Source organism: Callionymus lyra, chromosome 14 (genome assembly GCF_982586985.1).
Source record: "Callionymus lyra chromosome 14, fCalLyr1.hap1.1, whole genome shotgun sequence".
NCBI lineage: Eukaryota > Metazoa > Chordata > Actinopteri > Syngnathiformes > Callionymidae > Callionymus > Callionymus lyra.
Genome location: NC_141831.1, coordinates 4,624,718 through 4,649,717, shown reverse-complemented (window position 1 = coordinate 4,649,717; position 25,000 = coordinate 4,624,718). Strand labels below are relative to the sequence as shown.

The window sequence follows — 25,000 nt, the reverse complement described above, 5'->3', positions numbered from 1 at the left end:
TTCATATTCGCAACACAAAGAAATGACGTATTTGCAGTGACGTAAACAAAACCCCTGTTTATAAACAAGTTATTACTGTTAGTAGTTATTACGTTTATTTATATATTGTTTTTGTTCCTCTTCTATTCATAATTATTAAACCACAAAAATAAAGCAAAGTTACAGTAAATTCTGAAAAGAAAATACTTTTAATAATACAAAGAAACTTTAATGATCAAATGTATTTTAATTAATTTGAAATTACTTGAGCTGATTCATCTAAACATAATTTATATTATATTTGTTGTTAATAATAATAGTAATAATTAAGATCTATCAGGAGGACCAGAATAATAGAAATTAAATAATACATTTATTTAATTATTATATATTTTATTATTTTATTATATGTCCACTATAATGTACACGTCAATCGTTTGATTTCATTATTTTATATTTATTTATTCAAATTATTTTAATGTTAATACATTTCATTTTAATTCGATGAATTCATTACTTATATGTCAATGTTATTAATCAAGTTTTATTTACTTTTATACTATTATTCTGTAATGACACAAATCCTGTCTTGTGTTAAAATCACTGGAAACAAGTTTCTGATTGTGATTCTGTTCGTACGATGAATCGAAAATCAATACTGTTTTAAAAATACTGGCAATAAATGTTGTTTTAGGATAATTGTGATTATTCCGCATGAAAATATAAGTAGTAGAATCAGTAGTACAAGTATAAGTAGTAAAAGCTTTAGTAGAATTAGTTGTAAAAGCAGGAGTATAATTAGTAGTAAAAGTCGTACAAGTAGTAGTAGAATTAAAAGTAGAATTACTACTACAAGTGGTAGAAGTACAAGCAGAAAAATCTGTAGTAGAATTAGTAGTACAAGTAGAAAAAGCTGTACAAGTAATGTAAGTAGTATAATAAGTAAGTAGAAAAATCTGTAGTAGAATTAGTAGTACAAGTAGAAAAAGCTGTACAAGTAATGTAAGTAGTATAATAAGTAAGTAGAAAAATCTGTAGTAGAATTAGTAGTATAAGTAGTAGTGGTAAAAGTATAAGTAGTAAAAGCACAAGTAGAATTAGTAGTATAAGCAGTTATATATATATTAACCTTTTGTGTTACCTTTTTATACATTTATTAAAAACCTTTTTTGAATTTTTGTTGCACTTTAACACAAACTATGCTACGAGGAAAGAAAGTCAAGAAAAAAGCCAGAGATCCAAGTTTTTTCCTCTTTTTTATTTGTTCAAATCATCACATCACGAGTTCTTAAGATCGAGTAAATACTTACGAAGAAGTTTCTTTATTTCAAAAATCACAGTTCACCAACATTTTCTTAAATTAAAAAACATGACCGTCCACTTCCTGTTCCTCCTCCGTCCACTTCCTGCTCCTCCTCATCCGTCCACTTCCTGGTCCTCCTTAGTCCACTTCCTGGTCCTCCTTCGTCCACTTCCTGTTCCTCCTCCGTCCACTTCCTGCTCCGGGGCAGAGGGCAGCGCTGACCAGAGCAGTTCTTCAGCTGGCAGCTTTAGCATGTGTACAGGAACATAAAGCTTGCCAGTGAAGAACTGCCGTGCGTCAGCTGTTCAGGGGCCGCGGGCGAGGGGCCCCCGGGGGTCGTCGGGGGTCGTCGGGGGTCGTCCAGAGAGGCCAAGACTTCCTGCTGAGACACCAGAGAAGAAGAAGGTGAGAATCCCAGCATCGACAACAGATTTTAGCTACGACACCGATGCGTCGTTTCGAACGACCATCCGGAAAAACGGCGTGTTCGTGGGTTGCCGTGGTTACGAAGTGTAGGCGGCGAAAGCGTCTCGGACGATCCAGGAAATATAAAGAGCGTTTGTTTGATCCTGATCCTGTTACTGAAGCATCAGAAGCATCAGAAGCTACGACTGTGTGTCAACTTGTACTTGAAGTTGATTCAAGTCGTGACGAGGATCCAGAGAAAGTATTGATACAGTAAATATCACAGAAGATACTGTAGTGATATTAAATCTTCAATCACGTTTGATTTTTATTACTTCTTTCATGGTTTATATTTCAATAAAGTGTGTAAAATTAAATTATACTTTTAATTTTTACATTTAACATGAAAATACTCTCAGCGTTTGTTCATTTTTGTGTTGCAATTCAACTTCCTGTCGCACCGACCCAATCATGAGAGGACACTGGGAAATATTTTTGTACTGGACAATACTACACATATATACTTGTTACTACACTATCACAACACCAGAGTCAAGTACTGGACAATACTACACATATATACTTGTTACTACACTATCACAACACCAGAGTCAAGTACTGGACAATACTACACATATATACTTGTTACTACACTATCACAACACCAGAGTCAAGTACTGGACAATACTACACATATATACTTGTTACTACACTATCACAACACCAGAGTCAAGTACTGGACAATACTACACATATACACTTGTTACTACACTATCACAACACCAGAGTCAAGTACTGGACAATACTACACATATATACTTGTTACTATACTATCACAACACCAGAGTCAAGTACTGGACAATACTACACATATATACTTGTTACTATACTATCACAACACCAGAGTCAAGTACTGGACAATACTACACATATATACTTGTTACTACACTATCACAACACCAGAGTCAAGTACTGGACAATACTACACATATATACTTGTTACTACACTATCACAACACCAGAGTCAAGTACTGGACAATACTACACATATATACTTGTTACTACACTATCACAACACCAGAGTCAAGTACTGGAAAATACTACACATATATACTTGTTACTACACTATCACAACACCAGAGTCAAGTACTGGACAATACTACACATATATACTTGTTACTACACTATCACAACACCAGAGTCAAGTACTGGACAATACTACACATATATACTTGTTACTATACTATCACAACACCAGAGTCAAGTACTGGACAATACTACACATATATACTTGTTACTATACTATCACAACACCAGAGTCAAGTACTGGACAATACTACACATATATACTTGTTACTACACTATCACAACACCAGAGTCAAGTACTGGACAATACTACACATATATACTTGTTACTACACTATCACAACACCAGAGTCAAGTACTGGACAATACTACACATATATACTTGTTACTACACTATCACAACACCAGAGTCAAGTACTGGAAAATACTACACATATATACTTGTTACTACACTATCACAACACCAGAGTCAAGTACTGGACAATACTACACATATATACTTGTTACTACACTATCACAACACCAGAGTCAAGTACTGGAAAATACTACACATATATACTTGTTACTACACTATCACAACACCAGAGTCAAGTACTGGACAATACTACACATATATACTTGTTAATACACTATCACAACACCAGTTCCGCTCTTCAACTGTTGCAGTACATTATGGGACTAAGGAGTACGTGTTGGCAAGAATCTGCCGACGCAGGTCACGATACAGGGGCAACCATTTAAAAGCTGCTGGAGTCCACTGTATCCTCTCGTCCTCAGTCATCGCCGACTAATGTAATTAGTAATGACCGCTAGTGTCCGGTAGCTTAATTGAAACACAAAAATGAACAAACGCTGCGAATATTTGCATTTTAATTGTTAAAATAAATCTAATTGGTTTCTTTTATACTCACTTTATTGAAATATAAACCATAAAATAACTATAATACAAATAAAATAGGATTTGAAAGCAAAAGTAAATGATACAGTATTGTGAAACAAAGGGGATTTATGTCGTGTTCTACTCAGAGTCTCTTCTGAACGACCCGGCAGCTCTGAAGAATTTCAAGAAATGGAAACACAGACACGAACCTGAGGATCTGATACTACAATTACATCTACAATTACACTTCAGTCACACGGTTACACAACTCGTTACATAATGTCTACACACCGAGTCGTCCAGAGTCGTGTTCAACTTCCCACATGTGCTCGATCCACTTTAAAAATAGCTTCATGTACTTGAAGTGTTTTCTGGAAACAGCTCAGGTATTTTTGAAGTGACATCATCGGAGGAACTTCCCGCCGGAGAAGCACCAGGACGTGGAAAAGTACCGGATCCGGCTCCACCCTCCGTCTGAATGCATCTCCATAACAAACGCTTCTGAGGCGGTGAGTCAGCATCGGAGCTTCTGCGTGTTCTGGCCTGAGACTGACGTACGTCCTCGACACCTTCTTCCATCCAACCAGAAGGAACTTCATGTTCACTGATGATTGTTTGAGGTTCACCTCGTAACATTTGAACTAAAGTTACCTTAGAACATCTGAACCGACGACACAGACGTATTTGAATTCAATATCCACTAGTATCAACTCTGGTGTCATTAAACATCAACTAGTATCAACTCTGGTGTCATTAAACATCAACTAGTATCAACTCTGGTGTCATTAAACATCAACTAGTATCGACTCTGGTGTCATTAAACATCAACTAGTATCAACTCTGCTGTCATTAAACATCAACTAGTATCAACTCTGGTGTCATTAAACATCAACTAGTATCAACTCTGGTGTCATTAAACATCAACTAGTATCAACTCTGGTGTCATTAAACATCAACTAGTATCAACTCTGGTGTCATTAAACATCAACTAGTATCAACTCTGGTGTCATTAAACATCAACTAGTATCAACTCTGGTGTCTTTAAACATCAACTAGTATCAACTCTGGTGTCATTAAACATCAACTATTATCAACTCTGGTGTCATTAAACATCCACTAGTATCGACTCTGGTGTCATTAAACATCAACTAGTATCAACTCTGCTGTCATCAAACATCAACTAGTATCAACTCTGGTGTAATCAAACATCAACTAGTATCAACTCTGGTGTCATTAAACATCCACTAGTATCGACTCTGGTGTCATTAAACATCAACTAGTATCAACTCTGCTGTCATCAAACATCAACTAGTATCAACTCTGGTGTAATCAAACATCAACTAGTATCAACTCTGCTGTCATTAAACATCAACTAGTATCAACTCTGGTGTCATTAAACATCCACTAGTATCAACTCTGGTGTCATTAAACATCCACTAGTATCAACTCTGGTGTCATTAAACATCCACTAGTATCAACTCTGGTGTCATTAAACATCAACTAGTATCAACTCTGCTGTCATCAAACATCAACTAGTATCAACTCTGCTGTCATCAAACATCAACTAGTATCAACTCTGGTGTCATCAAACATCAACTAGTATCAACTCTGGTGTCATTAAACATCAACTAGTATCAACTCTGGTGTCATCAAACATCAACTAGTATCAACTCTGGTGTCATCAAACATCAACTAGTATCAACTCTGGTGTCATTAAACATCAACTAGTATCAACTCTGGTGTCATTAAACATCAATTAGTATCAACTCTGGTGTCATTAAACATCAACTAGTATCAACTCTGGTGTCATTAAACATCAACTAGTATCAACTCTGGTGTCATTAAACATCAACTAGTATCGACTCTGGTGTCATTAAACATCAACTAGTATCAACTCTGGTGTCATTAAACATCAACTAGTATCAACTCTGGTGTCATTAAACATCAACTAGTATCAACTCTGGTGTCATTAAACATCAACTAGTATCAACTCTGGTGTCATTAAACATCCACTAGTATCAACTCTGGTGTCATTAAACATCAACTAGTATCAACTCTGGTGTCATTAAACATCAACTAGTATCAACTCTGGTGTCATTAAACATCAACTAGTATCAACTCTGGTGTCATTAAACATCAACTAGTATCGACTCTGGTGTCATTAAACATCAACTAGTATCGACTCTGGTGTCATTAAACATCAACTAGTATCAACTCTGGTGTCATTAAACATCAACTATTATCGACTCTGGTGTCATTAAAACTCAACTAGTATCGACTCTGGTGTCATTAAACATCAACTAGTATCGACTCTGGTGTCATTAAACATCAACTAGTATTAACTCTGATGTCATTAAACATCAACTAGTATCAACTCTGGTGTCATTAAACATCAACTAGTATCAACTCTGGTGTCATTAAACATCAACTAGTATCAACTCTGGTGTCATTAAACATCAACTAGTATCAACTCTGGTGTCATTAAACATCAACTAGTATCGACTCTGGTGTCATTAAACATCAACTAGTATCAACTCTGGTGTCATTAAACATCAACTAGTATCGACTCTGGTGTCATTAAACATCAACTAGTATCAACTCTGGTGTCATTAAACATCAACTAGTATCGACTCTGGTGTCATTAAACATCAACTAGTATCGACTCTGGTGTCATTAAACATCAACTAGTATCGACTCTGGTGTCATTAAACATCAACTAGTATCGACTCTGGTGTCATTAAACATCAACTAGTATCGACTCTGGTGTCATTAAACATCAACTAGTATCAACTCTTGTGTCATTAAACATCAACTAGTATCAACTCTGGTGTCATTAAACATCAACTAGCATCAACTCTGGTGTCATTAAACATCAACTAGTATCAACTCTGGTGTCATTAAACATCAACTAGTATCAACTCTGCTGTCATTAAACATCAACTAGTATCAACTCTGCTGTCATTAAACATCAACTAGTATCAACTCTGGTGTCATTAAACATCAACTAGTATCAACTCTGGTGTCATTAAACATCAACTAGTATCAACTCTGGTGTCATCAAACATCAACTAGTATCAACTCTGGTGTCATCAAACATCAACTAGTATCAACTCTGGTGTCATCAAACATCAACTAGTATCAACTCTGGTGTCATTAAACATCAACTAGTATCAACTCTGGTGTTATCAAACATCAACTAGTATCAACTCTGGTGTCATTAAACATCAACTAGTATCTACTCTGGTGTCATTAAACATCAACTAGTATCAACTCTGGTGTCATTAAACATCAACTAGTATCAACTCTGGTGTCATTAAACATCAACTAGTATCAACTCTGGTGTCATTAAACATCAACTAGTATCAACTCTGGTGTCATTAAACATCGACTAGTATCAACTCTGGTGTCATCAAACATCAACTAGTATCAACTCTGGTGTCATTAAACATCAACTAGTATCAACTCTGGTGTCATTAAACATCAACTAGTATCAACTCTGGTGTCATTAAACATCAACTAGTATCAACTCTGGTGTCATTAAACATCAACTAGTATCGACTCTGGTGTCATTAAACATCAACTAGTATCAACTCTGGTGTCATTAAACATCAACTAGTATCAACTCTGGTGTCATTAAACATCAACTAGTATCAACTCTGGTGTCATTAAACATCAACTAGTATCAACTCTGGTGTCATTAAACATCAACTAGTATCAACTCTGGTGTCATGTAGTGAATGTTCTTCAAGAAGCAGTAACTTCTCATCATGACCATGTTTTACACTCATTACTTTATAAAGTTGCTCTGAAATCTGGACGAACGAGAGGTTACGAGAGTCCATTATGACGTAATAATGGCTTCACTCCTCTTCCAGCTGTGATCACGCTTTGTTTATATAACGAATCCCTTGGAGGTGGAGACTTCCAGGATTGATGACCCGCGGTGACAAACCTCCATGTTTGACCAATCACCACAGAGTGGGTGTGGTTATGGTCAACAAGATTTCATCTCCAGGGAAACAAAGTGTTTTCAGTGGGCGGAGTTTAAGATCATTTTCTAATGTCAATATTTCAATGAAAAGAGAGTTTTGTACAAACACACACTGATGATACAATAGAGTCACACATCACAACAACACACACACACTGATGATACAATAGAGTCACACATCACAACAACACACACACACTGATGATACAATAGAGTCACACATCACAACAACACACACTGATGATACAGTAGAGTCACACATCACACACACACTGATGAGACAATAGAGTCACACATCACAACAACACACACACACTGATGATACAATAGAGTCACACATCACAACAACACACAATGATGAGACAATAGAGTCACACATCACACACACACACTGATGATACAATAGAGTCACACATCACAACAACACACACTAATGATACAATAGAGTCACAAATCACAACAACACACACTGATGATACAATAGAGTCACACATCACACACACACTGATGAGACAATAGAGTCACACATCACACACACGCTGATGATACAATAGAGTCACACATCACAACAACACACACACGCTGATGATACAATAGAGTCACACATCACAACAACACACACACACTGATGATACAATAGAGTCACACGTCACAACAACACACAATGATGAGACAATAGAGTCACACATCACAACAACACACACACGCTGATGATACAATAGAGTCACACATCACAACAACACACAATGATGAGACAATAGAGTCACACATCACACACACACACTGATGATACAATAGAGTCACACATCACACACACACTGATGATACAATAGAGTCACACATCACAACAACACACACACACTGATGATACAATAGAGTCACACATAACAACACACACACACATTAACATCTACTTTCACACTGAGAATAAAGAGCTGAGCCAAAAGGCAAGGCTCTATAATTCCTGGTCGATCTACGTCCCTGTGGTCATTTTTCCCCACTAGGTGGCAGCAGAGGTTAATAATCCCGGAGAGACTCGAGGTAGAACTTCAACACTAGCATCTTGTCCCGGAGAGCCAGGTTTGTACACTTGGATGGAGGTCAAAGGTCAGACCCAGAACTACACGGAGAGATCATGTCCGTTAGTTTATGCATGTTTAACGTGTAGGAAATAATCATAACTAGGTTAGAACTAAAGTATGCCCTGAGAACACACTTCCTCTTAAGGGCAAGATTCCTCGTCGATATTCCCGATGTCTGGCAGATGTTTTCCACTGGACCTGCTGTTGTGAAGGTTCAGATTTATACTCCGCAGATGCAGGAACTGTGTATAGACCAGAGGAACTGGTCCGATAACAGTGTTGTAGCGACTGACAAATACAAGTATTTATACAAGTATCATATCGGACACGACATCGACAGGAAAGGAGTCGTATCACATGACGTACGTTGAGACCGTTTGTCGGGTCCAAGTCTGGCTTTTAAGACTTTCCTGTAGGATTTTGATTCTCTTGACTTTTTGCAGATGATGAAGTAGGCGTTTAAGAAAGTATCTGTATATTTAGATATTGCAATTTATTTTAGTTTTGCATTTAACTATTTTGTTCTTTTATTTAATGAATATGTAATATTTACAGTGTTTGTTCGTTTTTGTGTTGCAATTAAACTCCTGCAGAAGTCATTATTTCCTCCACAGCTAAAGCTTCAGCGATATCCCACATGATCCCAGCGATGACTGAGGACAAGAGGATACAGTGAGTCCAGAAGATTTTAAAGCTGATGTTTGGACATATTTTGGTTTGAAAACAAATGAAAGCAGGTACGACTTCGTCAAGAGTCATGTGGTCTGTAAATATATACTTGTTACTACACTATCACAACACCAGAGTCAAGTACTGGACAATACTACACATATATACTTGTTACTACACTATCACAACACCAGAGTCAAGTACTGGACAATACTACACATATATACTTGTTACTACACTATCACAACACCAGAGTCAAGTACTGGACAAAACTACACATATATATACTTGTTACTACACTATCACAACACCAGAGTCAAGTACTGGACAATACTACACATATATACTTGTTACTACACTATCACAACACCAGAGTCAAGTACTGGACAATACTACACATATATACTTGTTACTACACTATCACAACACCAGAGTCAAGTACTGGACAATACTACACATATATACTTGTTACTACACTATCACAACACCAGAGTCAAGTACTGGACAATACTACACATATATATAGTGGTTATATAGTACCAATGATATATTATTGAGCGTGTACTTCTGTACAGGTTGTTCTCTCCATGAGTCAAGAACAGCATCAAGAGACGGAAGCATCCATTTGTTCTGGTCGCCTCTCCTTCCACAAACACGAACCTCTCGTGTTCACAATAGTCGACTTTGTCGAGTCGCAGAATCTTCACCACATCTTTCTTTTTTTTTTTCCTCGTCTGGTGTCTGTCCTTCCTCGCCGCCTTCCCTCCCCGGCCTGGATCAGACTGTCCCGCGTTCCTCACATTCCAGCTGTGTATGTTAAAAATTCCATCCTGTGGGCTCTCACAATCTCTTTCCACTCCTTCTTTTCCATCCCTCCATCCCCCTCCTTTCCCTCCTCTACATCTGGTCTGCAGCAGAAGCCGTCAGGTTCACCCCCCCCCCCTCCACCTCGCCGTCCTCGCTCTCCTTCGAGGGTCGGGATGACGGCCTCCAGACTTTTGAAGAACCTTCCGGGGCAGGATGTTCCAGGACGATGGCGTGTGAACAGGAGGGCGTGACAAGTGCGATCGGAGACGTCTTGACAGAAGAAGACTTTAACAAACACGGACTGAGGACGGTTCAACGACGTGTGTTTTATGAACCGACGACGGACGATTGTCTGCCGAGGGCGTGGCTCAGTGGGCGTGGCTCAGTGGGCGTCGCCCCCGGATCGTCGCCCGGAATATATCGAGGAGATAACGGAGACCAAACACGAGGACGAGGTTCTCGTTTCCTTCCCGGACCAGAAAACTCCTCGTGTCCAGACGCTCGTCCCAGGACTCGTCCACATGTGGGCGTGTCCTTGTTGGTTCTGGTGGGCTACCGTACCCCCCCCCCCCCCCCGAGCAGGTCACGTGACCGGATCACGTCCGTTAGCAAAGAAAGTTGATCAGAACCATCACTATCGAATGGTTGAATCTACTACATTGGATCGAAGTTTCAGCCAATCACGCGGTACACAGATAGTCACGTGACAACGTACAAGCAATCATGTAGCTCGGTACTCGTTTGGTTTAGTCTCGTGGCACCAGTACAGTGACATTTGTATATTGAATTTAAAAATATTTGTTTCAGTTTGAATTAGAACATTAAACTATGGGCAAAAATAAATGAATTAATTTTGAAAAGAAATGTAATTCGACCTTTGAATATACAAATGATTTAATTCAATTTAAAAAGTACACAATGTTTCAAAATAAAAATGTCAGCATTTTAAGTGTTGAATGTAACCATCAATATACTGACGGCACGGACATACTTTGATAAAGAAACATGAACGTACGTAAATACTTTTTAACGTTATTTTTGACAAGAAAAGTATTTTGTTGGTGCAGTATCGTCCTTGACAGAGGTATGCAAAGTCTCAGAGTTTATCTAGTAAGGTTGTCAAAAGTATCGACAATAAAGTATCGTGTCTGGACACAATACTCACAAGTATTGAAACTATTATTAACTTTTTTATATAGATATTTAACATGTGGTTCTGTTAATTGTTACATGTTGTGTTAAAAAGGTTATTTTTTGTGTTTTTCTTGCCAATAAAACTTTATTATTTAATGTAAAATTTTCATCCTTGTAGTATCTAAAATGGCATCGCTTTCAAGTATTTCATAGTATCTGTATCGAGTTGAAAATGTATGCAACAATACTAGTTTATACATGATCACTTTGTTCATATAGAAAGATTTGTTTGTGTAAATGTGCGCTACTTTTGTGTCTTTTTCATTCGTGTACAAGTCGCTGTGTCACGTAGCTTGGCTATATTTCAAGGTTCAGTGTGTCTTATGTATATCCCTGTATTTGTGTATTTTTTTCCTCCTGATTGTTTTCTTTGTATTTTAATCTTTGTGTTTTTGTTTAAAGTTTGAATCTGATACGGTGGCCTGTGAGGTCAATGGAAACGAATGATTGGAATTTTCTGTTCAGCGCGTGATAAAACGCCTGCAGGCGCAGCAGATGATAAAGAAACGCTACATGCGTGTTATTAGTAACAACACGACACGTTTATGGCGTAATTACACGTTAGACTATAGGACATAAAATGTGGATTACGAGTACTTAACCGCACTAACTACCGCAACTATCTACTTTAGAGGTTGAGTTATAGTTAGTAAAAGATGTTTGCTAGCTAGCTACATCTTTTGCTAGCTAGCTACATCTTTTGCTAGCAAGATACATCTTTTGCTAGCTAGCTACATCTTTTGCTAGCTAGCTACATCTTTTGTTAGCTAGCTACATCTTTGGCTAGCAAAATACATATTTGGCTAGCTAGCTACATCTTTGGCTAGCTAGCTACATATTTTGCAATCAAGATACATATTTTGCTAGCAATATACATCTTTTGCTAGCTAGCTACATCTTTTGCTAGCTAGCTACATATTTTGCTAGCTAGCTTCATCTTTTAGTAGTAAGATACATCTTTTGCTAGCTAGCTTCATCTTTGGCTAGCTAGCTACATCTTTAGCTAGCTAGCTACATCTTTGGCTAGCTAGCTACATCTTTGGCTAGCTAGCTACATCTTTTACTAGCTAGCTACATCTTTTACTAGCTAGCTAGCTACATCTTCTTCTCCTTGGCTGCAGTACGTGCCGTCTTAGTGCTTTACTTTGATGTCGTTTTCAACAGGTATTTTGACTACTTTAAATCAGTGAACGGCTCTTGATTTAATGTCAATTCATCTTGAGTCGAAACGTGGTTTGTTGACCTTTAATTGTTAGTTTATGTCATTTGATGTTCAAGAAGATTTAATTAAATAAATTAACTAAATTATTTTACAGTAGATACTTGAATAAAGAAGATTTAATTCTGATAGAAACGTGTAGTAGTATCGCAATTGAGCTAAAATGCTAGGTTGCTAACTCAGACGTTCTTAGTATAGATGCCTTTGATTAAATCACTTTAAATGACCTCCTTGGCTGCAGTACGTGCCGTCTTAGTGCTTTACTTTGATGTTGTATTCAGTGAACGGCTCTTGATTCGTCGAGACGTGGTTGTTGACCTTTAATTGTTATTTTATGTCATTTGACGTTCATGAAGATTTAATTAAATAAATGGACTTTTCCTCATTGTAGTATAAAATATTTCACAGTAGATACTTGAATAGAGAAGATAATTTTGATAGCGCTATACAAATAAAAATGACTTACTTACTTAGTATAGCAATTGAGCTAACATGCTAGGTTGCTAACTCAGACGTTCTCAGTGATGCGTTTGATTCATTCGCTTTAAATGACCTCCTTGGCTGCAGTACGTGCCGTCTTGGTGCTTTTCTAATTGTACTTTGATGTAGTTTTCAACAGGTATTTTGACTACTTTAATCAGTGAACGGCTCTTGATTCGTCGAGACGTGGTTGTTGACCTTTAATTGTCAGTTTATATCACTTGATTTAATTAAATAAATGAACTTTTCCTCATAAACATCTGGTTTCACTAGGATTGTAACGTGAGCCGGTCCTCACGTCCGGGAACTTGTCGAGACCTATAGGAATGTGAGCGGAATCTATAAAAAAAAATGTGATCAAAGATTCGTGTCTTCTGACGCCATCAGCTGCTTTTGTAAAAAAAAAAAAAAGGCCAGTAATTGTTCCGTCGTTTCCCCCTCGTAACGAACGGCGTTTTTCCCTCACGAAAAAGGTAGAAGAAGCCGCTTAAGATTCTGGGCCCGTCTTCCTCGATGGCGGACGCGAGGGTGTAACCCAAGTTGAGCAAGAGGGCCTCACTTCTTCAAATGTGTGGAGGTGATGCGTGGCTGGAACACGCCGCCGCCATGTGATCCTCATTGACAGGGTGGGCTTATGTCACACCCGGGGGGGGGGGGGGGTTGCAATGGCACAAATGCAGCTCGTGACACAGCCTATTGCGCATTCCTGCTGGTGCAGTGAACTCTGTACAATTATGTAAGATCCACTACTGTAGCTGCAACACTTGACAACTCCTCGCCCTCGTCCCTCGCTCGCCATTCAGCGCCGGCGACCGCGGGTCAAGTAGGTCACTCGCAGAGAGAAAAAAAAAAAGGGAGTTTCCTTTTGTCGTGCTCGGACTCACTTTTGTATGAAGTAAGGCGACAATAATTGAGGATTGTTTCTGGGTTCTCAGGCCTGTTAGGTGTTTTGACAGAGATTTTTTCAAGTTTAAACTTGAGTTATTATTATTTAATTCATCATTTTTTTTAAACACTTGAAAATAGGTGTGATTTTGAAAGTGTAAAGAGTTCCATCTACATGTTGCTGGTGGAGGTCTCTAAATGTCACCCCATCATAGGGTCCTAATGTTCTGTTTTTAAATAAAACAAACAGTAAAAACGTCGCTTCAATCGTCAGGAGACGCTGAGGAATGTTCGACACGTAAAGAATTCCATCCCATAGATCATGTCAGCTGTTTACAGTAAATGGGCCTGAACCCGATGACACATCCACGCGAGGGCCCCACACACACACACACACACACACCCACGAGCCTCCCCCCATCCAGACCCATCCAGGGACGATCTGTTCGGGAACATTTTCTTTAAAATGGATCCAATTCAAGCTCAAGTTTTTTAAAGAAATATCACTAGTTTTCTTTCTAAAGCCTGCGTAGTTCGTCGCAGAAGTGGGTCACGGAGGCGCCACGGGCTGTGGATGGAGCTGACAGGACAGGAATGTGTTCGAACCAGCGACGGGAGATTTAAAGGAAAGAAAAAGAAAGAAAAAAAAAGAAGCCCCACCTTGACCAGTGACCCGCCGCGCCGACGCGCCTGCGACCCGGACTCCAGGCAGCCTCGCCCCGCAGAGCTTCACCTGGGAGCGTCGGTGTTCCGGTCCTCGTGTTCGTGGGCGCAGCAGTGAAGGAGACCGAGCAGGACTTCAGCCCCTTTTGACTCAACTCTCTCCCCCTCTCCCCCCTCTCTCTCCTCCTCCTCACACACCCAAGTCAGCCGGCTCCGATCAGCTGGCGGCGTGATGACGTAGGCCTGGTCACATGCCGCGACGTGCGATGACGTACGAGGCACGTCGACGTACGCACGCTGACAAACTTGCGTGACGACTTTTTTTTATTTTTATATATATATTGAAATCAGTTTCTATTTCTGTTCTCGATCAACTCCTGATACATTTGTTTCTTTGATAATATTGTTGTTTCGATATTATAAAGCGAACTGATAGATTTATTTTATTTATGTTTTTAAACCGAAAATAAAAGCAGAAACTTTGTACTTCATATACATAGTATTATGTATTTTTCCTGATATAGTTTTCAATATTCAGTTATATTAAAATTAATTCTTCTTCTTAATTCTCTCTCTCTCTCTCTCTCTCTCTCTCTCTCTCTCTCTCTCTCTCTCTCTCTATATATATATATATATATATATATATATATATATATACACACACAAACATTATTGTAGCCTAAAACAAAAAATGAATTCTGATATAAAAGCAGAAACTATGTACTTCATATACATAATATTGTGCCTTTTAAAACTCTAACTAAGCTTTTATGAAGCATTATTTTACTAATATAACTAAATATTGAAAACTATATCAGGAATAATACATAAAACAGAAATATATATATATATATATATATATATATATATATATATATATATATATATATATATATATATATATATATCATGAAAATTGTTCAATTTCATTTAATTTATTTTAATGTATATAATTAAAACACTATTCAATTGTATAGGCCACTTTGATGTAATGCCTCTAATTTTACTGTATTTATTTCCTTTTTTAAGAACATAGTTTTACTAGGTACTTTATATACATAATATTATGCCTTTTAAAACTCTAACTACGCTTTTATGAAGCATCATTTCACGGTATTATGTATTATTCCTGATATAGTTTTTAATATTCAGTTATATTAGAATTAATTACATTTTTGTTTTAAGCTACAATAATGTTTGTAGATCATTTAATATTATATATATATATATATATATATATATATATATATATATACATCATGAACATGATCAATTTAATTCAATTTATTTTATTGTATATAATTAAAACACTATTCAATTGTATAGGCCACTTTGATGTAATGCCTCTTATTTTACTGTATTTAATTCCTTTTTTAATTTTTATTTAATTTATATTTATTTAATTATTTCTGATTCCATCCTGTCGTCATCATCCTGTGTTGTGTTTACAATAGAGTCTGATTCAGATTCTGATAGAGTGTTCCTGTGTCGTTTCATTCAACGAGGAGAGCCAGGAATAGACGATACTTAAAGATAATTCCGTAGCTCCACGTGACAAGCGTCAGGTTGATCCACAAACAAAAGCAAGAAGAAAAAAACAAAGGGAAAACCGTCGGCCTTCGAACCCCACCCGAGTCGCTGAGTCAGACGAGAGTCCTGGATAAATGGACCGGTCTGAGCTCGGAAAACAACCCTCGACTCAGTTTTTATTGTGGGGGAGCAGTTGATAATAACAGTGTGAATATTATCCAAAAATCTCGACTCATCCTCATGAAACACTTTAGATACATAAAATATTTAATTCTGTTGAACCTCTGGCATTTTAACACAGTCAGGCCTGCTTCATAAAAACCTGTGGTGTGTCTGCACTTCACTCTGACCTTCGCCTCTCCTGCTGGAGAAATGTTATGTGTGCTCATGACTCAGCGTTCTGACTTCATGACATACTTGTTGTGAGAGCTCAGTGTGGGGAACATACAGGAGCTGGACGCAGATTATTTTTAGCTGAGGTGGCCAAGTTTTTATAGCACTGGAGCGTCCAGAGCGTGCACCGGCCAAACACGGTGTAACTATTAAGCAGCTAAACCACAATAGTCGTGTATTTTTGAATAGTTAACACACGCTGGTGACGCTTTGTTGATCTGGGTTTTTTTAAAATCCTGGAACAGGTGTGTCATGGGAAACTCCCCGGGCATTACCGAACTTTGACGTTAGTTATTTTAAATACTGAAGCCACAACAGTGCGTTTAAATCGAATATATTATTGGAACATGGATTCTGGTCTGAAACTAGAATCTTGTAGATCAGAGGCGACGCATTCAAATCATGTCAGGGTCACATTTCTGGCAGGTCCTGTTTGCTCGGCTAATATTAACACTTGTTTTACTGTGGCTTAGAGTGTACAGCAAAATATATCTTATTAAATCTATGTTTAAATCAATTATTGGTTAAAAACTGCTATTTTTATTATCACGATAATAAAGCACTATACAGACAGTTTTGGGGCAGTGTGGTGCAAGAGTAATTAAATTAAATTAAGTGTAAACTTTTTAAGTCTTTTAAATGTTTAAAATTGTCAAAAAAAAGTTCAAAATGTATGACGTTGGATTATTAATTATTTTATCCCCAAAAATGACAATAAATCTACATTTTACTTAATACTAATTACAATGTACTTGATTGACTCATGAAGAATCTGATTTATTTTACATTAAATGTGTTTGTTTGTAAATAACAATTAAATTAGTTGAAAAATGTATTCTTTCTTGATTTATTCTATAGTGATTAATTATTTGAGTTTACTTAATGTATACGTAACGCTTCTACGTCTCCATGTATGCTAATATGTACCAACCTCATAATTAAAAATAATTAAATATGTCTACTGAAATTATTTTTAAGTTATTCAAAATGACTTTCCTCTAAACAAGTGAAGGAAATCATAAAATGAAAAGTAGTAAAACAAGTTATACTTTTCTTTCGGGAAATAGACCTCTGAATTCTTGTAACATATACTGGCATCTCCTAAAGGGGCGGAGATTAAATCTCTGCAGTTCTCCGCCCCTTTGAGAGTCGCCCCCGGTAGCTGCCAGTGAAACTAACTAAGCGCCTGCCTTTCTCTCTTCTGGCCAGCAGATGATAGTGTTGCTCCAAGATGGCGTCTGTGTTCTGCACATGCGCAAATGCAAGCAACGCTCTCGTTAGCTCGTCTGCTGATGCTGCAGGTAAACACACTTTATATTTAATAGTTTTAAAATGGTAAAGTTTTTTTTTTGCTGGAAACAAATAATAATCTCAACATGTTCTTGGCACAACTGATGTTAAAGTACAATATCATGCGTTATTATGTGAAGCTTGTATACAGAAGGTTCATCTATTCTATGTTGTTTGTTTATATCCAAGAAAGTAAATTTAATTGATGATAGTGTAGGTTTATAACTATATATATTATCTGTGTTTGAACGTTTATTTGATGCAATGTAACTCGCCTCATGTTGCTCTTATCTGTGGCTATGCATGTAGATGCTAATGCTATATATACATGCTAATGCTATATATATATAAGTTAGGATATGACGTTTAATATCACATTTAAAAATGAGCAAAAAAGCTTAATTATGAAAAAAATAAAATGTTTTTTGTATATTTAAAGTCCCAACATAAATCACAATTACTATATCATTATTTTATCTATTTAAATGTAGTTTTGTTTGATATTATTTAGCTGTTTGCAACTGTGTTCTACATAAACATCAAGAATAAAAATGTGAAAGTTAGAAACAAACGTGTCCAGTAGAGTCAGAAAAGAGACAAACTGTAGATGGTTTTTCATTGTATGATTATTTAACACCCATGTCTGATAACATGATCAGAACATCCGCATCTAAATACAGTTCAATAAGCATTGAATGAATGACTATAATGGAAATACTAGTGAGGACATGAAAAGAAGAGTAAATACAGTAGATGATACAAAATATTGGAGTAGTCCACAGCGTCATCCTGAGGTATCTGTTGTCTGTTTTCTCATGTCTTCTCGCCCCAACATTGAATCCACGCAGTTTATATTCAAATATTCCAGTGTGTTGAGTTTGTTTTCAGTGAGAAGGGTCGTCCACATCAAGAGAGAGGGCAAAGGTCAGGACACATGGAGCCAGCTCAGATCCTCAGACCTTCACATCAGACAAAAAAAGATTGTTTTCACTTATTTCAACTTAATTAATGCAATTAATTTACCGAGCTTCTGCTTTTGGGATGACTTTTCCTGCCACCAGTCGCTCAGCAATGGCCGACACTGCGGGGTCATAGTCCAGACTGGCTGCTGCCACGACCTGGTCGTCCCTGTGAAGAAGAAGGAACTCGTACAGAGAAGCCACTGGACAAGATTCAAACCTTCTCCGGACTTACTTGATGTACAGAGCCAGGAACTTCTTGCTCTCGAAACTTCCTTTAACGACAACTTCGGTGTGTCCCTCCCCATATCCTGTGCACCACAGAAATGAAAGTAGTTACGACTTCGTCAAGAGTCATGTGGTCTGTAAATACTACAACACCAGAGTCAAGTACTGGACAATACTACACATTTATACTTGTTACTACACTATCACAACACCAGAGTCAAGTACTGGACAATACTACACATATATACTTGTTATTACACTATCACAACACCAGAGTCAAGTACTGGACAATACTACACATATATACTTGTTACTACACTATCACAACACCAGAGTCAAGTACTGGACAATACTACACATATATACTTGTTATTACACTATCACAACACCAGAGTCAAGTACTGGACAATACTACACATATATACTTGTTACTACACTATCACAACACCAGAGTCAAGTACTGGACAATACTACACATATATACTTGTTACTACACTATCACAACACCAGAGTCAAGTACTGGACAATACTACACATATATACTTGTTACTACACTATCACAACACCAGAGTCAAGTACTGGACAATACTACACATATATACTTGTTACTACACTATCACAACACCAGAGTCAGGTACTGGACAATACTACACATATATACTTGTTACTACACTATCACAACACCAGAGTCAAGTACTGGACAATACTACACATATATACTTGTTACTACACTATCACAACACCAGAGTCAAGTACTGGACAATACTACACATATATACTTGTTACTACACTATCACAACACCAGAGTCAAGTACTGGACAATACTACACATATATACTTGTTACTACACTATCACAACACCAGAGTCAAGTACTGGACAATACTACACATATATACTTGTTACTACACTATCACAACACCAGAGTCAAGTACTGGACAATACTACACATATATACTTGTTACTACACTATCACAACACCAGAGTCAAGTACTGGACAATACTACACATATATACTTGTTACTACACTATCACAACACCAGAGTCAAGTACTGGACAATACTACACATATATACTTGTTACTACACTATCACAACACCAGAGTCAAGTACTGGACAATACTACACATATATACTTGTTACCACACTATCACAACACCAGAGTCAAGTACTGGACAATACTACACATATATACTTGTTACCACACTATCACAACACCAGAGTCAAGTACTGGACAATACTACACATATATCCTTGTTACTACACTATCACAACACCAGAGTCAAGTACTGGACAATACTACACATATATACTTGTTACTACACTATCACAACACCAGAGTCAAGTACTGGACAATACTACACATATATACTTGTTACTACACTATCACAACACCAGAGTCAAGTTCTCGACAGTACTACAAATATGTTCCTATTGTAAGTGAGTAAGTAAGTAAATAATTTGTGTATCTCAATATATAACAATATACTGTATGGTTGAAAAGATGCGTAACATATGGAGGTTCAGGTCCTGATTTGAACGCCCTGTGTTGAATTTCCTTAATGTTTTTATTTAGTAAGTATGTTGTTGGGATAAATTCTTAAATCCATATTTTACTCTCTTGGTTTGAACACGTCATGAAAGTGGTCTTTGTGTTGTAAAATATTCATGGTCCTCTTAGTGGAAGAAGGATCTGGCTTCCTCATTCATTTGTATCAAACTAACATATTCTGAAAATAGTATTTGTTTTATAGACACTCTTAACTAGGTTTGTTAGTTAAACTAAGAAACTACTATGCTGCGTTCAAAGACTCCTTGCCGATGGGAAACAAATGAAGGTTCATTAATTATTATGAATCATAATTCATAAGGTCATTAATTAAGCTAAAAACACTTAAATTGAGACGAGCCTCATTATAAAAACTTTTTTTTTAACCCCTTACATTTGTACTCACCTGTGTATCTGATAGTCTTGCCTTGAAGGACGGTCCAGTAGAACGGAACCGAGTTGAGTTCAGTGGCTTTATCCAGCATGTTAAACGCAGCTATTCTCCCTGTGAGAAGAATCGGGTCAATATGAAGATGTAACTTCGACTATCTCTGCCTCATTGTGTGAAGAAGTTCATCCACACATTCGTATGTTTACGACTCTAAAGTGGCTGTTTTTAAAAAATCTGTTTTTAATGTCTTAACCTCAGTTATGAAAGTGACATCAGAAGGTTAAATAATTGGATTTAAGATTTGGAAACTTGGAATTTATTATTGAAATATTGTTGTTTTTTAACCAATTACTATTTTATTATTCATTTAATTCAATAGTTTCTTGATGTAAAGGTCGAATTCGTTTTTTTTAGTTTAATAACTCAATTTAAACAAACATTGAATGAGTAAAAAAATGATCTTTCACAAATAGAGTTTGATATTCTAATTTGAATAACTCGATAAATTATTTTCTAAATTCAATATTTTTTAAATTATTATTATTGTATAAAAATGCTGGTATAATAGTGTCACCAGACATAACCAACAGAGCACCGAGCTACTGGATCAAACGTCCAGCCAATCATGTGACGCACAGACGATCATGTGACGATGTAGATGGGATCAAGTAGCTCGTTGCTCTGTTGGTTATGTCTGGTGACTCTATTATACCAGCATTTTTATATTGAATTTAAGAGACTACAAATTAAAAAAATATTGAAATCAGAACCTTTTTTTTTTTATTATTGGAATTGGTTTATCAAACTCTATGTATAAAATATTTTAAATGTATTTTCCTTCAATTATTAATAAAAATAAAAATACAATTGTTGAGATAAATACATTTCTATTAAAACATTTTATACATTATTGAATCATTTAATTCGTTTTCTTTTTAATAATTTAATTCTTTCTTTTTTAAAATATTAAAATGTTCCATTTATTTTAATTTTTTAATAATTTAATGAGTTGAAAAAGGCTATTTTCAAAACAAATGTATTTTCTTTTACACAAAGTTTTATATTTAAATGACAATAATTAAAGACAGTTTCTAAATTCTTTTTATGTTTTATTTTATAAGTCTCGTTTTTTTCTGACATCTAATAGTATTGAAATTGAATTAAAAATATATCTTCAACGTAGAATTATAACACCGAGCAACTGGATCAAACGTCCAGCCAATCATGTGACGCACAGACGATCACATGATGACGTAGACGTTTGTTTTCGTATAGAAAACATCCCCTGATTGAGCGTTTAAAAGCTTCAAATGTATCAAGGTACTATTCAAAACGGTGTTGTCCATGTTCACCATGAGCTTGTGCCATCTGCCAATGTCCAACATTGACCAGCTGGTTCTTCGCCATGGCGAGAGGGAAGACGGCCAGGTCTCCTCCGCAGAAGACGCCGGCGACGTTTGTGCGCATGAACTGGACAAGAAGAGGAAGACGATCATTAAGAAGAAGAAGAAGAAGAATCGATCTCAGGACTATTGAACTGACCTTGTCGACAACTACAAACTTTTTGGAGTCCATGAGAACGTTCGTGTCCGACAGCAGCTCTGAGTTTGGAACAACACCTGGAAAAAAACGCAGCTTTAATCTCATTTAATTGGGTTTAAATGTGTTTTTCTTTCTTCGTACTCACCGACCGCGACAATCAAAACATCGACTTGGAGAATCTTCCCACTTTTCAGCACCACTTCTCTCACCTTTTACAGAGAAAACAATGTGGTTTCTCTCGTCATTAAGGGTTTGCTTAACTTGTGGTTAAGATACGAGAACATTAATGTACCTTTCCGTCCTCACCGCGGGCCTCCGTGATGCTGTCGCTCATGCAGAACTTGACGTCTCTCTCCAATAGCATCTAATAATCAAGATTATAAAAAAATAAATGCTATTTTCATTGAATAACGACGTTTGTTTCTCCCTCCGACCATCATGGTGACTCTGCCGATCTCGGGTCCGAGCGTCTTCTGATACGGGAAGTCGCTGCTGCCGATGACGGTGATGCTGGAGGCTTTTTCCACCAAGTAGGAAGCGACTTCCATACCTGGAGTCGACAGGTGAGGGATCGATCATTATGATTAGATATTAAGTATATAAGGAAGTATATCGGTTCCACCATAATATTGAATGTTGAAATTAACATTGAATGATTTTATGGAAACGCTGGTTGTTGTTTTGTTAGCATGACCATTGAATTCAATAATATATTGAAATTTTAAGTTCAATAAATACATTTTAAAATATTTATATATTTATATATATAATATTATATTATAATATAAATACTTAAACCTATATAAAATACATTTAGAAATAGTTTTCTGTATTATTTATGAGGAAAATACATGTTTTTATAATTGAATTCAATAATTTCAGCATTGAAAGGATGCATTTGTTTTTATTGAATAATTTGATTCAATAATGTGAATTTTAAAATTACGTTTGTTTTTTTTTGTTTTTAACAGATGAATATTTTCAAAATTAAGAATTTCTTTTGTCGCATAGAATTTGATATTTGAATTAAAAAATAAATGTTCTAAAATATTTAATTATTTAGATTAATAGACTTTTAAATTCGATAACATTGTCGGTATAATATTGCCACCATTTTTAAACAAACACATGTAATTTTTTTAAAAATGATTACACATGTGCAGCAGCTGTAAGAATCCATACAAGTGAATGACAAATCCTTCAAAACCTTTTTAAATCCAGATGACACTCAAAAACACCAAAGTATATATGTTCCTTTTCCCATCAGCAAAATGTCCAATAATTATTCAAATGTTTAAACCTAAAAAAAAAGGTTTTCTATTATTTCTGGGGTTGAAATCAAAAATGTGAATATTTTCAAAGCGAAGAATTTCTATGAACACGTAGAATTTGATATTTTAATTCAAAAATACATGTTATAAAATATTTAAATGTTTTGATTCATAACCATTTTAAATGTAATAACATTGTCGGTATAATTGTGCCACCATTTCTAAACGAACACAAATAAATTCTTCAAAATAAAAGCAACATTTCAATAAGATCATTTAAGAGTTTGAACATTTGTTTAATTTAACTCTACAACATCCTGACGTCACTGACATACTTCACTAGATGAGTCGATGACGTATTAAAAAGGTCGCACCGATAAAAGAGGTTCCCACGATGACGACGCTGCAGTTCGCACAGGCTGCGTGGATCTTTTGAGCGTCTTCTGGCGTCTCCAACATCTTGATGTTTTCCAGGTGCATTCCCGGAACATCGAGGCCTTTTGCTCTGTAGCAGATGCACATGTGTGTGTGTGTGTGCAGTTAAGAATAAGCTACTATAACACAAGTGTGTACCTGCAGCCTGTTGACAGCAGGAGCTGATCATATCCCTGAACTGACCCGTCGTCAAAAGTGACCGTTTTCTTGTCCGTGTCTACAGATGTCGCCTGGAGTAAGAGAAACAGAAGTATATCAGTTTCAGGGTTCCGGGGGTGAAGGAGAGAGTGAAGGCGGGGTGAAGAAGAGAGTAAAGTTGGGGTGAAGAAGAGAGTAGAGAAGAGAGTGAAGGTGGGGTGAAGAAGAGAGTGAAGGTGGGGTGAAGAAGAGAGTGAAGGTGGGGTGAAGAAGAGAGTAAAGGTGGGGTGAAGAAGAGACTAAAGAAGAGAGTGACAGTGGGGTGAAGAAGAGAGTAAAGAGGAATGAAGGTGGGGTGAAGAAGAGACTGTAGGCGGGGTGAACAAGAGAGTGAAGGTGGGGTGAAGAAGAGAGTGAAAGTGGGGTGAAGAAGAGAGTAAAGAGGAATGAAGGTGGGGTGAAGAAGAGACTGTAGGCGGGGTGAACAAGAGAGTGAAGGTGGGGTGAAGAAGAGACTGTAGGCGGGGTGAACAAGAGAGTGAAGGTGGGGTGAAGAAGAGACTAAAGAAGAGAGTGAAAGTGGGGTGAAGAAGAGAGTGAAGGCGGGCTGAAGAAGAGAGTAAAGGTGGGGTGA

General features: G+C 36.8%; 1 protein-coding gene across 1 annotated transcript in view; it reads right to left on the bottom strand.

Annotated features, from left to right (window-relative positions):
* Positions 1 to 18,303: 18,303 nt before the first annotated feature.
* LOC148065755 (apoptosis-inducing factor 3-like) overlaps positions 18,304 to 25,000 on the bottom strand; it is a 10,897-nt gene continuing 4,200 nt past the window's right edge. The window contains exons 9-19 of the mRNA XM_087807375.1: positions 24,367 to 24,458; positions 24,168 to 24,298; positions 22,957 to 23,072; positions 22,815 to 22,886; positions 22,668 to 22,731; positions 22,523 to 22,599; positions 22,315 to 22,450; positions 20,996 to 21,094; positions 19,051 to 19,126; positions 18,880 to 18,984; positions 18,304 to 18,815 (exon numbers count right to left, since the gene is read on the bottom strand). Of these exons, the coding sequence (XP_087663501.1) occupies positions 18,782 to 18,815; positions 18,880 to 18,984; positions 19,051 to 19,126; positions 20,996 to 21,094; positions 22,315 to 22,450; positions 22,523 to 22,599; positions 22,668 to 22,731; positions 22,815 to 22,886; positions 22,957 to 23,072; positions 24,168 to 24,298; positions 24,367 to 24,458 (1,002 nt within the window). The 3' untranslated portion in view covers positions 18,304 to 18,781. The remainder of the gene's footprint in view (positions 18,816 to 18,879; positions 18,985 to 19,050; positions 19,127 to 20,995; positions 21,095 to 22,314; positions 22,451 to 22,522; positions 22,600 to 22,667; positions 22,732 to 22,814; positions 22,887 to 22,956; positions 23,073 to 24,167; positions 24,299 to 24,366; positions 24,459 to 25,000) is intronic.